The sequence below is a fragment of the Rhagoletis zephyria genome, unplaced genomic scaffold (genome assembly GCF_001687245.7).
Source record: "Rhagoletis zephyria isolate East Lansing unplaced genomic scaffold, Rhagoletis_zephyria_1.1 Rzeph_scaffold_00039, whole genome shotgun sequence".
Classification (NCBI taxonomy): domain Eukaryota; kingdom Metazoa; phylum Arthropoda; class Insecta; order Diptera; family Tephritidae; genus Rhagoletis; species Rhagoletis zephyria.
Window position 1 is genome coordinate 599,930 of NW_016157123.1, and position 14,457 is coordinate 614,386.

The 14,457-nt window shown below is 39.4% G+C and overlaps 1 protein-coding gene across 2 annotated transcripts in view; it reads right to left on the reverse strand.

Moving 5' to 3' along the window:
- The window catches only part of Drl-2 (tyrosine-protein kinase derailed 2), a 121,472-nt gene that overhangs the window by 47,198 nt on the left and 59,817 nt on the right, over positions 1–14,457 (reverse strand). For both annotated transcript variants that reach the window (XM_017620763.1, XM_017620752.1), the window contains exons 3-7: positions 5,251–5,378; positions 4,810–5,047; positions 4,448–4,616; positions 4,186–4,346; positions 2,251–2,399 (exon numbers count right to left, since the gene is read on the reverse strand). In XM_017620763.1, the coding sequence (XP_017476252.1) occupies positions 2,251–2,399; positions 4,186–4,346; positions 4,448–4,616; positions 4,810–5,047; positions 5,251–5,378 (845 nt within the window). The remainder of the gene's footprint in view (positions 1–2,250; positions 2,400–4,185; positions 4,347–4,447; positions 4,617–4,809; positions 5,048–5,250; positions 5,379–14,457) is intronic.

Sequence of the window (14,457 nt, forward strand, 5' to 3'; positions counted from 1 at the left end):
TTCATGGCGCAGAGCCTTAATCAAGTCGCTATAAAATAAACCTCAGCTTTCTTCACTACCAGAGCGAACTAAGTCAAGCTGAAGTCAGTGGACGAAACTCCAGATCTATCAGGACACCGTGCTCTGGGTAGCATGGGGTTGACTTTTGTTGTCGAGTGAACATCAGCTGCAAAGCGAGGCTTCAATACTCGTACTCAGGAGACAGAAAGTCCTGTTTAGAAATATAGATGTCTGAAGCAGAGACATATGTTAGGAACTTCAGAAAGCATCTTCTTGAACTTACGAGGCTTCAATACTTGTCCTCAGGAAACAGAAAGTTCTGTTTAGAGATACAGATGTCTGAATCCGAGTCACATCTTAGGAACTTCAGAAAGCATCTCTCCGAACTTACGGACGGGATCCAGACATACATGGCACAACCAGTAGACCGGACGTTGTAGAGACAGGCCAAAAACCGACGATCACCGAAAAAAAAATTACTTCCTTTAACAGCTCTCGCCACGTGAATCCCATCATCGGCTTTCAAACATGGCCCAAAGCAGACGAAGAGCTTTAAATCGAGAGATCTGGCGCAAACCAGGTCTGGTTACTGTAACAGACTAAACTCTTAATTATCAAAACTCAACCCCCGATGTACATATGTACCTATAAATATCTAGCTTGTGAAGGTACACCAAACGTCACGAATTATTTATTAACATGCCCGTTTAAAACCATTCAACAAACACTCCTGCCCTTTTCGTCGGATCTTATCGTACCTGCCGTTTGATGAGCCTGACGGCAACGATTCAGAGACAGAGCTAAGTATTGCTACAGTTGGACATGGTGATCGGCATTCACTCCGCATATGATCTTGTCCAGTCTGTTCGCAGCCTTGGGACTTCAAGCCGTCTGGTGTAACTTCTTAGAGGATGCTCGCGATATAATCGACAAAACGGCCGTTGCTGAGAAGCTGTAACAAATTACTACATATAATATTCCTCTGGCTGTCTCAACCATTATGTTTTTGCGCCTAAAACTAGAAAAGTGAGGAGCTCGCAAAATCCAGGATCTTTGGGTTTGGGTGGATTACAGCATTAAATTTGGTCAAAAAATCGATTTCTTTCCCACTTAGTTTTCTCAACCCGCATAGCCAAGAAAACGTTGAATGATTTAATATGAAACTTCTCAGGTTAGTCACTACATATGTATATAGTCCAGGGACCTGAACTTTATTCCCGGCAGGCTACAGTACATGAGGGAAACCAAAAAGTAGGAAATTTCCTATTGCCCTCGGGCAAATCATACGATGTGGGTATATACCAACATAGCGGCTTATCCATTTCGATATTAGGAAACTGAGTTTCTGCCATTTGACATTTGTCCATATAAATTTTGCCAGCTTTATTCCACCGTGCACCTGTCACATTGCTATATATTTATTTGCCAACAGCTTATTTTAAAGCCTAACAAAGAGTTGGGGGTTGGCATGTGGTAAAGATAATATTCATATTTATTAATGTCTTTTACAGTTCGTACACTTTCGAACTGCGTGGATATTTGCTTATCAAAGCGACCGCACACACAAATTTAGCCTTCTGTTTTATTCTACAATATCTGAAAAGATGATGCTATACAATTTAAATATACCATTCACCCTCTTCGACCTGCCAGCAATTCTGCATTTTTTAACGCATTTCACTGGCAAACTTGCATGAAAGCCAATTGCTTGTGGTTGCAGGTTGTTGCGTGGCAAGTGAAAAGCGAAATAAAAAATTACAAAGAAATAATGAATTTTTGGATTCGTCATTCGTCGCCATATAATCTTTGCATTTAAGTATTTTTGCTTGTTAGGGTGGTTTCATGTTGGCATGTGAACACGTGTTGGCGACATAAAATGACAAAAATCGCACAAAGCTGTAAAGCGTTTCTTCGTGTTTTGAGTGGCAGTTGGAGGGATTTGCCGCTAATAAGAAATTACCAACAGCCGCAGTTCAACGGGGGTGCGCGTGCAGTGGCTGTGCGGTTGCTGGGACGCCAAATGATATAAAACAAACGAAATGTTTGATCTTATTTCACATTCTCGATTTGAAACTAAGATTTTATGGAGTTTACTACTTCCCTATGCAGTGACTGTAGCGGAATTGCCCACTTTGTGTGGTGTATAATTGTAAATATTTATGGAAATTTTGTGGCACACGTGCGTGTAGGTATGTATTTAAAAGCATTTATAAGTAGTATTTGTTTGTGTACATATATGTATGTACATACCTGCGTTAGCTGCGATGAGGCATAGTAGGATATTCTCGAGGGGCAGATCGATTCCGGCTTAGAGTAAATTGTGTCAGCGATATGATCTCTGCCCATGGGTAATAAAGCGGTCGCATAGGGCGAGGGTGTGGGCGGCGAACTGCGAAATCCTGCAAAGAAAATCAAAGCAAAGTTGTTGTTAATGTTTCTTATGTCTTACCTAAGAAAATTTATATGAAGATGTTCAGATCCAAATCATATTTTTCGCAGTACAGTTGTAAACGTAAAAAAAACAATGCAAGAGGATAATAAACGATATTTTCGTCTGTTTTGAAATGTACTTCATTGGAAAACTTAACAAAGGAAATTTTTCATTTCGCTCAGTAGCGTGAACAAAAATAGGGTAGTTCAATAAATAAAAATGCGAACAGAACGATATTAAAGAGTTAGTTTATGTTCGTATCCTTATGTTAGGCTAAGCTGGTTGTCCCAAATAGGGACACACCAAATCCAAAAGCTTTAGACTATGAACTATTCTGAGAGCTTTTCCACTGGGTTAAAAATGTGATCCAAGATGTTTAAAGATGTTTAGACTGTAGGCTTGCAAAAGTTGGACCCTTAAAGCGTTGGCGCTGAAATTATTCTCCCCTTTGCCGTTTTCCAAATTGCAACAGCAAGTAACTGGCTTGATATATAGTATCTAATCGGATAGTGTCCTGCCAATACACCCATCAGAGATTCCTTGACTGATTTCGGTACACCCCAGGGTGGAAAGGCCTTGCAAATACGTGTACTGGTTTTCGACCCGCATTCTCTGAGTTAACTTATTATAATTTGCTTGGGATGAACCCGAGGGTGCTTTTATTGGGCAAGCTCATCTCTATGCATTTTCCCGTAACACCAGCTTCACTTATTACCAATTTAAGTCTGATCAGGAAATACTCATTTGCTCCGAAAGAGAGTTCAGGCATTCCCTAGTTAGCTTTGAGCACACCATGAACGAGTCCTTCGCTCGGATTGAGGCTTTAAAATTAGAGTAGATATTTACCTACCTGGTCGAAGACCCATAAATAAGCAGTCAATCAACTGATACCTAAATGGCAGCTGAATACTACCACAACCTAGAAAAGATGGTGGCAAAAGTGCCATCCACCGAACCCTCCCTAAACCGTCAACCCATCTATTTAAAAGTCCATCGAGATCTCTCTCCAAACACTACCTCCCGTCTAATCATCGCCTAGAATGTGAGTGTAGAGATATTAAAGTAGTTGGGGCCAATCTAACCACGCAGAATTCTCTCTTATGAGGAATAAAATCGAAGCTTCTAAGAATATTCCATTTTCCAGTAAGTGTGACTGTAGCCATTGCTTCAGCAGGAGTGAAAATTTATGCCTTGCTCCAAATGAGGCTTCCCATGGGGATGGGTTACAAGGAATATGGATATAAAATGGAAACTATGACGGCTCTTCACTGCTAACAGTCCAGTTTCGTGCCTCGTCTCTAAGCAAACGCAAGGCAGCAAGGCTCTAAGTTCTCCCCGAGTATTTCAGCACACTTAACTAAATTTTTATACATTCATATGTACATAGATTTTTGTATTATGATCATATTCGTACTTGTATTCGTTTACATATGCGTATTCGTACTCATCTTCCTATTCGTATAAGTATTCGTATTCGTATTTGGATTTGTATTCAAGAACTTTTTGGTGCTTCTATTCATATTTGTGTTTATGTTAATACTAGTATTCGTTTTCATATTCCTTCATGTATGCTTATTCGTATGCCTATTCGTATTCGTACACGAATTTACTTACGTGCTTGTGTCGGTTCTTATTCGTAACCTATTTGTAATCGTGCTCATATTCGTATTCATATTCATAATAATATTCGTCTTCTAATAGATATTCGTATTCGTGCTAGTATTCGTATTCGTGCTAATTCTTCGAATACTTACTGTCAAATATGTTGCAGGACTTCTTCGACTCCGAAGGATACTTATTCAGGCTAGCGATAGTCGCATAGGAACCACTGTTCGCGCTTGGCGGTCTTCCCAACGGATCCAAGCGTATAAAAACGTTCTGATGGCTGCCATAAGCGGCAGTGGTGAAGCTAGTACTACAACAACAAGAAAAAACAAACATAAAAAGAAGTAGAGTAAAAGTGAGATATTAAATTCCATAAAGCAAATGCATTTACATTTCCCGCGAAATACTTACTGCATTGAATCCTGCCGTATCTGCTTGCGTGCGCGTACATACATGGCCGACGCAACCAGCCCAACAACCAGCACTAGGCCGAGTGCACAAGCCGCGGCACCCAGCAGCGCGTGTCCCGGCGAGGGCGCTTGAGCGGGCGCTGCTGACTGATTCGGAGCGGGAAATAAACCTGTATAATGAAAGAGAAGAACGAAAAAAAGAACAAGCAGAATATGCGAAAGAGAAGAGAAAATTGCAAATGAGCGATTAAAAATGCAATGTTGCCCGATGGCAATAATGTCATGAGGATAGGATGCGTGGATAGGAGACTCGGTGGACTACGTACTACATAAATAGATTAGCCAGGCTTGGTGAGGGCTTACCTTTGAGGCAGATTTTATTCCGTTTAAAATGCAATTTGGTGTCATTAGTGCGCGGCGGACCGCTCACCAGCATATTGACGACGAGCGGCACCTCCTTATTGCCATTGCCCGTACACGGCAAATGCACCAGAAACGTCTCAATTTGCTGTGGCACATAGCCCTTGTCGGGTATGCTGAGCGTGGGCGCGGCTAACGCAGTCTGGTCTTGCTCATAGTCGATGGTGATGGTGTAGGGCAGCTACAGGCGGCGTACATACATGCAATTGTTGTTGTTGTTGTGGTTGTATATGTATTTATGCGCGCGGGTGGTTACATGTTGGCGAGAAGGTTAATGGAGTGCAAATTAGATTTTGAGTGGTGCACAAGTGGGGTTACACACACATACACAGACACAGAGAAAAAGTGTAGGATGAAGAAAGGTGCGCTCCCTTATAAACTTACCGGATACGTGGTCAAACTCTGCCATGAGAACTCTAAATCATGCACATCTGCTGGCACTGGCACCGTGAAATGCATGGCGTATGTGTTTATGGCGCCCTCATGCACATAGAACAAATCCGCTTCCAAGCCTGGGGGTGAGTTGTTGAATTGAAAAGAAATAAGAATAGAGAACAAAAAAAAAACAGTTACTTATATGAAATATGTTTGCTCGTATGTTGAACATTAAAACGCAATTTAGTATTGTACGAGTATCAATTTTCAAAGAAATTTGCTGGTCTTTTTCCTCCCTTCGCTTGTGTGCGATTCGTAACCAACACTACGCGACATTATCAAGGGATGGATAGCAACCCCTGAAAGTTGCCAATACACTTGAGTAACTAATGCACATAATTTGACTCCTGCTGCAGGCCTTTTCCCTGCTTTGAACTTGCGTTGGTTAGAAAAAAAATGCTTGTACTATTTTTTCTAAAAGTAAAATAAAAAAAATTGGGAAAAATAGCTACAAGATTTTTTTTTTCGTTTTTGCCCTTTGAACGCGACACCTTCATCATCGTGCAATCAAATTGTTCGCTTTGGCAGAAGTGTTGCTGCGTTCAATCGCATACGAGTACTATTCCTTCACTCGGGGGTGAAAAAACACTTGAAAATTTATTATTAGTTCGTATGCTAGTGGCTCTATTTGCCAGAGATGTGCTGTGCAAGGAAAAAAAGGAGAAATATTAGATATAGCATTTTTACGCGCCTTTAGCACCGTTGATGGGGAGCGATTTTTTCGCCAAGTGCTTTCAATTTCAATTTTTTCCCCTTTTAACTTTTTCATGCCATTTTCATGAATGTCTTTATTCGTATAGTGATTTCTTCCCAAAAGCTTTTCCGAATACGCACGCACGTATGTGTAAGCAGTGTACCCATTTACTGTTGCATATAAAAAATATAAATTCTTTTTAGAAGGGTGAAAAGGCAATAGATTACTTCGAATGCGTAAGATATGAAAGGTATCAACTTTGTTTAAGGTTTGAAAGGGCTCACATTTTTATGAATGTTGTATGGTTGTGCTTTTCTCTCCATCCATTTCATGCTTGGCTGTTAAAGTGTGGGCAAGCGTTTATTTTTGTGGTTACTTATATATTTTTACATTGCTCCTGATGCATTTGATTACATAGACGAATTTGAATTATCGGTACTTTGTATATGAATCTAAAATCTTAAAAAAGTCCGGACTAGCGAAAAAGGAGTGCGCCTGTTCCAGCTTACTTTGATTCATTTTCAGTTCGTTTCATACTGCAGAAATTTTTATTATTCTTCATATTAGCTTAAGTCTCCGTTATAGCATTTGTCATCGTACCTAATAATAATAGGAGCCACGACGGTAATTGTAATGTTATTCCTATTAAATATTGCATTGGTAACGGTTAAAAGTAGTAGTAACGGTAATTATATTTGTAATTGTAATGGTAATGGTAATGGTAATGGTATTGATACTAGTATAGGTGATGGTTATAGTAGATATTGGTAACGGTAATCGTAATTATAATTGTATGGTAATGGTAATGGTTATGTTAATCTTAATGGTATTGGTAATGCTATCTGCCTTCGTAGTCGTATTCGTACTCGCCTCTATCTTCATCTACGTATTCGCCTTCATCTTTCTCTAAGCCTTCGTATTCGTCTTCGCCTCCGCACTCGTATTCATATTCACCTTCGTTTTCATTCTCGTATTCGTGTTCGGCTCGATATTCGTCTTCATTTTGCTTATCGTGCACGTCTTGTCTTTTATGTTCGCATTCCTCTTCGGATTTGTATTTCACTTCGTATCCGGCTTTGTCTTTCTCATAGTGGAAATAATATAATGAAGCTCTCAAAATTACAACTACAAAATCTCAACATGGCGTCCATACCCAAACGTAAGGCGTACTCTACGTCAAAAAACAGCCGTCCAAAATTCTGGTTTGATAAGCAATTGATTATGGTTAGCCTGTTGAGCATGATAGATAGAGTAAAAGTTTTAGCGGGATTACTTTAATTTTTACGGTTTAAAGTCCCACTGACATCAAGAGGGCATTCAACAACGTGTGGCCGAAGGTGATAGCTAAATTACTACATAAAATTCTAAAATAAATCTTAAAAGGTATGTAGTACAACGTTGCCTTTGGCAGAACTGTCTTAGCTGAGTGAAGCAGCATCTACTGGTAACATGTAAGTGTTTTTACCTATGGTCTGGATGGTAGTCGTAAGTGATTTGCTTTGGAAGTGAGGAGATTGCCTATGTAGAAGACGTGGCGCTTATATTCTTGGGAAAATTTGTGGACAGCTTCTATGAGATGCTAAAAGGTTACCTGAAAACTAAATAGAAGGCTAATAGTAATCTCGCCGTCAGTCCTAGCAGGACAGAACTGTTCTTATTCACTAGCTAGTACTAGATAGATCCTCAACCCAATATTTCCTTCGAAGCTATCGTGGTAGCAAAATTAACCAAATAGTGTAGAGTTAGGAAGATACCAGTGTAGCAGGGAAGCTACTGGTAAGAGATGTCTCCCACTCAAAGTACATGCTTTGCCACATTAAACCATAGTCAAAGTCATAATATTTTGTGGCATTTCATTCTAATGGAATTGCCTAGAGACAGGCAGGTGAGCGGACTGCTCTCAATAATACCGCCTACAAAATGTCAGGTCAGGTCTTTCTCTACACACAACATGGCGGGAAGGAGTAAAGACTTAGACAACAAGCGCTATTACGTACAAAGTCCTTCTTGCCCAGGTTGGATCGACAGAAGTTTAGGAAGCCCTTAATGCTAGAAAGCCGCAGCTGCCGTAAGACACTGCGGAAAGGCACGGAGGATGACAGTATTCATTGAATTTTGAAAGATGGACCCTTGCAGGATGGTTACGTTGAATATCGCAGACGATGAAATAAATAACTGTATGAGCTTTACAACGACATTTCCACTTAGAGTTCAGCGAGTAAAATACATATATCCGCGGATAGCTCATGACTTTTGAATGGATACAAACGCCTAAAAAGTAGGTATTTGATGCGGTACCAGCCGTCAGATGCCACGGGTTGTCTAGAAAAACTCAATTTTATTCCCCTATTCTCTCAATAATACATAAGTATGTCAAGAGGAATGATTTGAAACTTGACATTTTTGATTAAATGCATCCACTTGAACTCAAAATGGCACCTCCCGCAGTTCTTCTGCCATCAATATTTCCCTGCTCTGTATCGTTTTATTAGCAATTTATACTTAGCTTAAAGCGCACTTAATCTCCAACAAATTGGCCACGAAAATGAAGTGCCAAACTGAATATCTGTGATATTCCCGTTTATTCTCTCTTCCCTACTTGCCGCACTCGTTTCAACAGCCAATACTGTGTAAAAGCGTCAAATGTCAGTCGCCGAAATACCAAGAGGCGAATAGAAAATACGCAAAATGAATGCCGGATAAACGTGGCGTTGATGTCAAATACATTTTGAACAAAGATTGCTTAGAAAACTCATTTTGTGTCTTTGTCAAATGCTGCTAACATTTAAGTGTCTTTTGATGGAAGATATTGTGTTGGCAAACAAGCGGCGTTAGATTTCCGTATTTACTCATGCATCCCTCCACCTTGTGGGGGGTGCGATGGGTGTTGTGTGTCGCATGGTCGCATAGTTAAGGCGGCGGCTCCTTTGTCTCTTTGTAGCGGGTCAAAGACGTTTGGTGCCGCTGGGGAGCCAAAGCTTCTTTGTACATAGTGTAGTGCACTTAAAAGTAAACGATGTGAAATTAGATTTCTTTGCTGCATTATTCACTCATTGGGATCATTGCTAATCCATTCGCATTTCGCAATTGACAAAAGCGTCTTTTAACAAGCGACAAAGGCAGCGACAGCGACATCGAAAACGACAACGTTGAAATGAAAATTTTGCTTGCACAAGGAAAATGTCGCTATCTTCTGCACAAGCACATCAGCAGTTGTAGATGGGTAAACACGGAAACGCCTTGACGCAAGATGCGAGATTGCTGACATGCTGTTAGTCCAAGCCGGTTGTGCCAGCAATCTGCGGGTTAGACGAGCAACGGCAGACAGTCAACTGCTTCTTTGCCACCAGCTGCAAACAGTCAGCAAATAACCAATACTTCTCTCAGTTTGGTGTTACAGTTATCCTGTTCCGACATGCTTCCCGCTTGGCTGTTTGGCTAACTGGAGTGATATAGTTTGGCACGAATCTGACTGCGCTCATTGACATTTAAATAGAATGCCTGTATGTCTGAAGCAAATTGCCTTTGCTCAGTGGCTAGACTTGGCCCTCTGCGAGCCGTGTGGGCGGTGTGGGAACGATGGTCATACGATTAAAGTTGAAGTGGGCTTACATATTGATCTCGCATATAAGAAAATGGAATACAATTTTAAAGCGAATACTGGTTGCTTTAATTTGAACCATATTATTATGGTTTAGCGAATTCAAGTCACTAGAAACTCGTGAAAAAACAAAAATTACGATCTTTAAGTTTGTTATCATTCCCGTTCTTTAATAAGCCGCGGAAAATCAAAGGATGTCTAGCGAAGATGTGATCAAATCAAATGAATGAAATAGTCAAAAAGTATTGCATTACTTACGCCTCTGGCCTCTGACATGCAGTTCAGTCTTTTTGTAATTTTTTCTTTCGTCTATAGAGGGCTTTGCTTTTCAATTGTCTATCGGTCCCAAAACAAAGTTGTGTTCCCCTTGTTCTTCTGGCCAATATTATTGGAAGTGTTACTGCCTTGGGAGACAAAACCGTTCACTATTTCGCATTAACCACTGCGTACAGCAACATGCTGTGCAAATAGACGAAGCCTCTTTGCTTGCTACCAGCTAAAACAAAGTCTCTTGCCACACTAAATCGCCCTGCCTAAAATTACGTTTGGCTTCCAACGGTGTGGGAGGTCGTTTCCAACTTGGATGGAGCTTAGAGTTCTACTCTACGTCGCTCTTTTTGTGATTAGGGCACTTGGACTCCAATCTTTGAGCGTGTATTAGTCAGACCTATCAGCTCTTCTCCGATGGCCTTGAACAGCTTCCCTGGTATTCCGTCGGTTTCTCGGGATTTACTATATTTAAGCCACATTATTACTGGTCGCACTTCATCTTGTTAAAATGAAGGGGCATGAGGTCCTTCCCACATGAAAACACACATGAGATCAAAGTAGGTCCGTTGGAGTACTCCGTTATTGGTTCGATGTTAATTTTATACGTCGATCTTATATCTAACAGTTATCTGTAAGGGCTTGACTTATCTCCACCTTTTCTAACCATAAACTTTAAAACAGATTGGCAAAACCAGACCACTGATTTTAGATACATACGTACATTCGTGCAAAGACGGTTCAAGGTGCGGAAGACAAAAGGGGTGCTAGTATTTATGGGCCTAACACCAGACCTGATATTCCGTCGGGCAGATGTCGTTATGTACTCTAGTATAAAGTATTATTAAAGAGGAAAAAAGATTAAAAGGCACGTTTCAGTTAGTAACTTTTTCGGCTAACCAAGCGGTCATTGAAAGTTTTGCCTACAGGACGATCTAAGCTTGCTAAAGACTGCTTTTGTAAGCTGCAACTTTTCCAGAAAGAAATACGGTAACATTGTGGTGGGAATCATGTCCTTGTAGCTTAAATTGTAGGTAGCGAGGTAACCAATGAGTAGGCACCAGAACGACCTTCAAGGAAAGTTTTCTGTCCGGTACTATTATGTTGCCTCTGTTGGCATTCTTGAAAAGCCATTATTACTTAGTGGGTATACTCAGAATGTAGCATATATTGCGAAGCGGTCATACTTTTCGGCTATCCTCTCGATGCTAGGGATACTATCCTACTAAACCTTACTGATATCGGGTTACTCTTTCGGTATTTAATTGATCGAATTCATGCATTCAGCGCAAGGGACTATATTAGAAATACAACAGATGCTTCATCAACCAATTTTTTAAGTATTAAACTAACATTTTCAACAAATACGGATACAAATGAAAAATGTGCTCGCATCCTTTTGATACACTCGTACGTATCGAGACGCAACTTTTGTATGCCATTTTTCGCAGCAAAAACTGTTACCATACCAACAGTAAAAACCAACCAGCCCATCAAGCCGATAGGCAAGTCAACTCGTCGCTTGCTACGATGGCGAATGATTTTGAAACAATTTTAAATCCAATTATGCGCAACAGAGAAAACGCATTTGCACAAAAAAAAAAAAATGACATAGAGAAAGTAAAAGAATGCCGCAAAAAAATTGAAGAGCGTGCAAAATAGAGTTTCGAAAAAGGGAAAATGCATTTACATATATCCCTCAGCTTGTGTTCGATGATAAAACGAAAATTCAAATTGACAAGTGGTGCTAAAGCTGTTGCAGTTTTCGCTGCTGATAATGATGGTCACGTTGAACGAAGCAATAAAAAGTACGTCCATATCGGTGGCCAAGTGTGGAGCGGCTTTGATGGTCACACACACTACTGACGTATACTCAATTAGGCCCTGAATCGTTTGGTCGTACACAAATTTACCGGCATGTAATACGAGTAAGTGCTGATTTCCATAGGCATTCCGCCTACCATTTACACAGCTGATGAGTACTGCGTTTGATGTTGCCGCTGAAAAGGTTGCGTTTGTAATTTAAAATTGTTTCGTAAATGCAATTACTTGTATGCTGCATTGCGTGCGATACTTTCGTCATTGTATAATTGACTTTACATCCTTTGCACTGCTACGATTTGAATGGAGAACATACGACTGCGTTTTCAGAGTACGAATGCTAATTTCCAAATGTTCTCAACTAGTTATTCTTGTGTAAGTGCTGAGCGTGAATTAACCATTCGATCATTGCGTATGCGTGTTTCGCTAAGTGAAAGGGGCTAGTGTCCAGCTTACTGCTAGGCTGGAACATCCAAAACATGGAGTTTTTAATTCTGTGTGGTACTAACATAAAACTAGTCCAAAACAGTTCAGGTACTAGTCCGTTTGCACCTGCTAATTTTACATATTTTTACCAATTCTAAACTGTCCGCAGCGCTAACTTTATCATAATACTTAATAATTGTTCTAAGCTTAAAGTCACCAGAAAGTTCAGAAGAGCTTTTCGGAGAATGGAGCGAACCACACTTCGAATATATTGGGTCTATAAGCTTCGTTTTGTAGAGGTACGTTGGTGCAAGTTTTTCTGTGTGGCAGAATCGTCATAAATCATTCGGCCATATTCCGAACTCTATCTGTATTGTTCTCTCAGGCTGTCAGGATTCCTTTAATAAGAAGCTTACAGCATTTCTGACCTGATATCTTCTCTTATGGTCTTAGGGTTTTCAGCTAGAATGGCTTATCCCCGCTACCCAAATCGGTTGGATAATATTTTGCTCAGCAAAAGCCTTAAGTATTTTTTTTACAATTAATGGTTAGAAAGCACTAAACCAAAATAAAATATAAATAAATTCACTATGCAAATTTTACTCGACATTTCTGAAGCTTTCAGTAATGTCTCATCTAGGCATTATTGGAGAGTCTGGATACTGTCGCAGTTTATCCTGCTTTGTCAGATCGTTATGCCCCAGTAGGGTGCAATATATTACCTTTGATCTTACTCAAGATGAAATTGATTGGATTAACAGATGGTTCTGATGATCTGGACATTATGTTCTTCTGCCTGATTGGCGCCATAATTGCCTAAGCGATTCTGGCGGAGTCCAATAAAGAGAGCCAGGTCCTTCTTCTGTTGGTCTTTCTTTCACAGAGGAGGCCTATTAAAAGTATCTTGATCCGCGTTGTATACCTTCAAAGATGAAACGTTTCCCTTGTCCATTCCTACGACATGGCCCAAGAAGCCGCTGTATTTTAATCCGCTGCTCTATGTCTATTTCGTTGTAAAGCTCATACAGCTCATCGCTCTATCATTTGCGCTTTGGACATTGTCATCTCTGGTAAATGTCGAAGTTCGATGAGTGAAATACTCGAAAGGTCGTCTAAAGACAATCACAACTGGATGACCCTTTCACGACCAAGGGAAACACATTCTTCCCAAAAAAAAGATTTTCCACTCATAATAAAACTGTGTAAATCATTTTCTGTATTTCATAATGTGCCTCATTAATATTTAACTAGCTCTTTTTATTATAATATATATTTTTACACTATTAAAAAAAATTATCACAAATTACAAAAAATGCTTTTAGAAAAAAAGTTGGTCCTGCAAACAATATTTTGAAAAAAAAATTTTTAATAAAAAAAATATTTCTACCAAAAGCAGAAAAAAGTTACAAACAGGAAAAAAATTTGTGTGAATTTTAAAGTTTTCTGTTTTTTATAATGTGCCTAGCTTTTATTTAACTAGCTCTTTTTATAATAAAATTTTAGAAATGAACATTTTTGTTTAAATTTTACACGAACTAGAAAAAAAGTAGTGATAGAAAAAAAAAATTTGAGAAAATTTGTTTTTAGAAAAATCCAAATTTTGGAAATAAATTTTAATAAAAAATATACCCCTGAGACAAAAATTAAACGAAATAAGAATTTTTATGAAAAAGGAGTAATTTCTAACAAATATTTTTTTACTACGGAATCTTAAAAAAAAGTATTATTACCAAAAGCAGAAAAAGTTATACAACCAGAAAGAACGTTTTGTGAACAAATTTTAGAAAATATTTTTTCCTAATCCTTCCTTTAAGAAAAATCAGATTTTTTAACGACTACTCATCCCGATAGGGATAAAAGAGGCAAGTTTCTAATTAAATTTAAAGAAGCCCGGCTTGATACTTCTTACAACAAAGTATAATATTCCATTCTGGAATCCATCGAAGTAAAATAAAGACAAAATAGTTTGAACACTTTGAGCTTTGATTGACTTGAGTGAGCCTAAGATATTGACGCGAAAGTTTTAATATTTCGCAAGCCTTTGTTAGAGCTTATTGAACCATATTTTCGCCATTACAAATACAAATAAAAACAAGTAAGAAAGTCTAAGTTCGGGCGGAGCCGAACATTAAATACCCGGCGCAAGTATTAAATATATGTTTTCCACCTTTCCGAAAGCTACCGCTACATGATAAGCCGGGGCCGTCCGTCCGTCCGTCCGTCCGTCCGTCTGTGCACACGATAACTCGAGTAAAAATTGAGATATCTTAACGAAACTTGGTACGTGAACTTCTTTTGGGCGTGGGACGGATGGTATTGAAAATGGGCGAAATCGGATAATAACCAC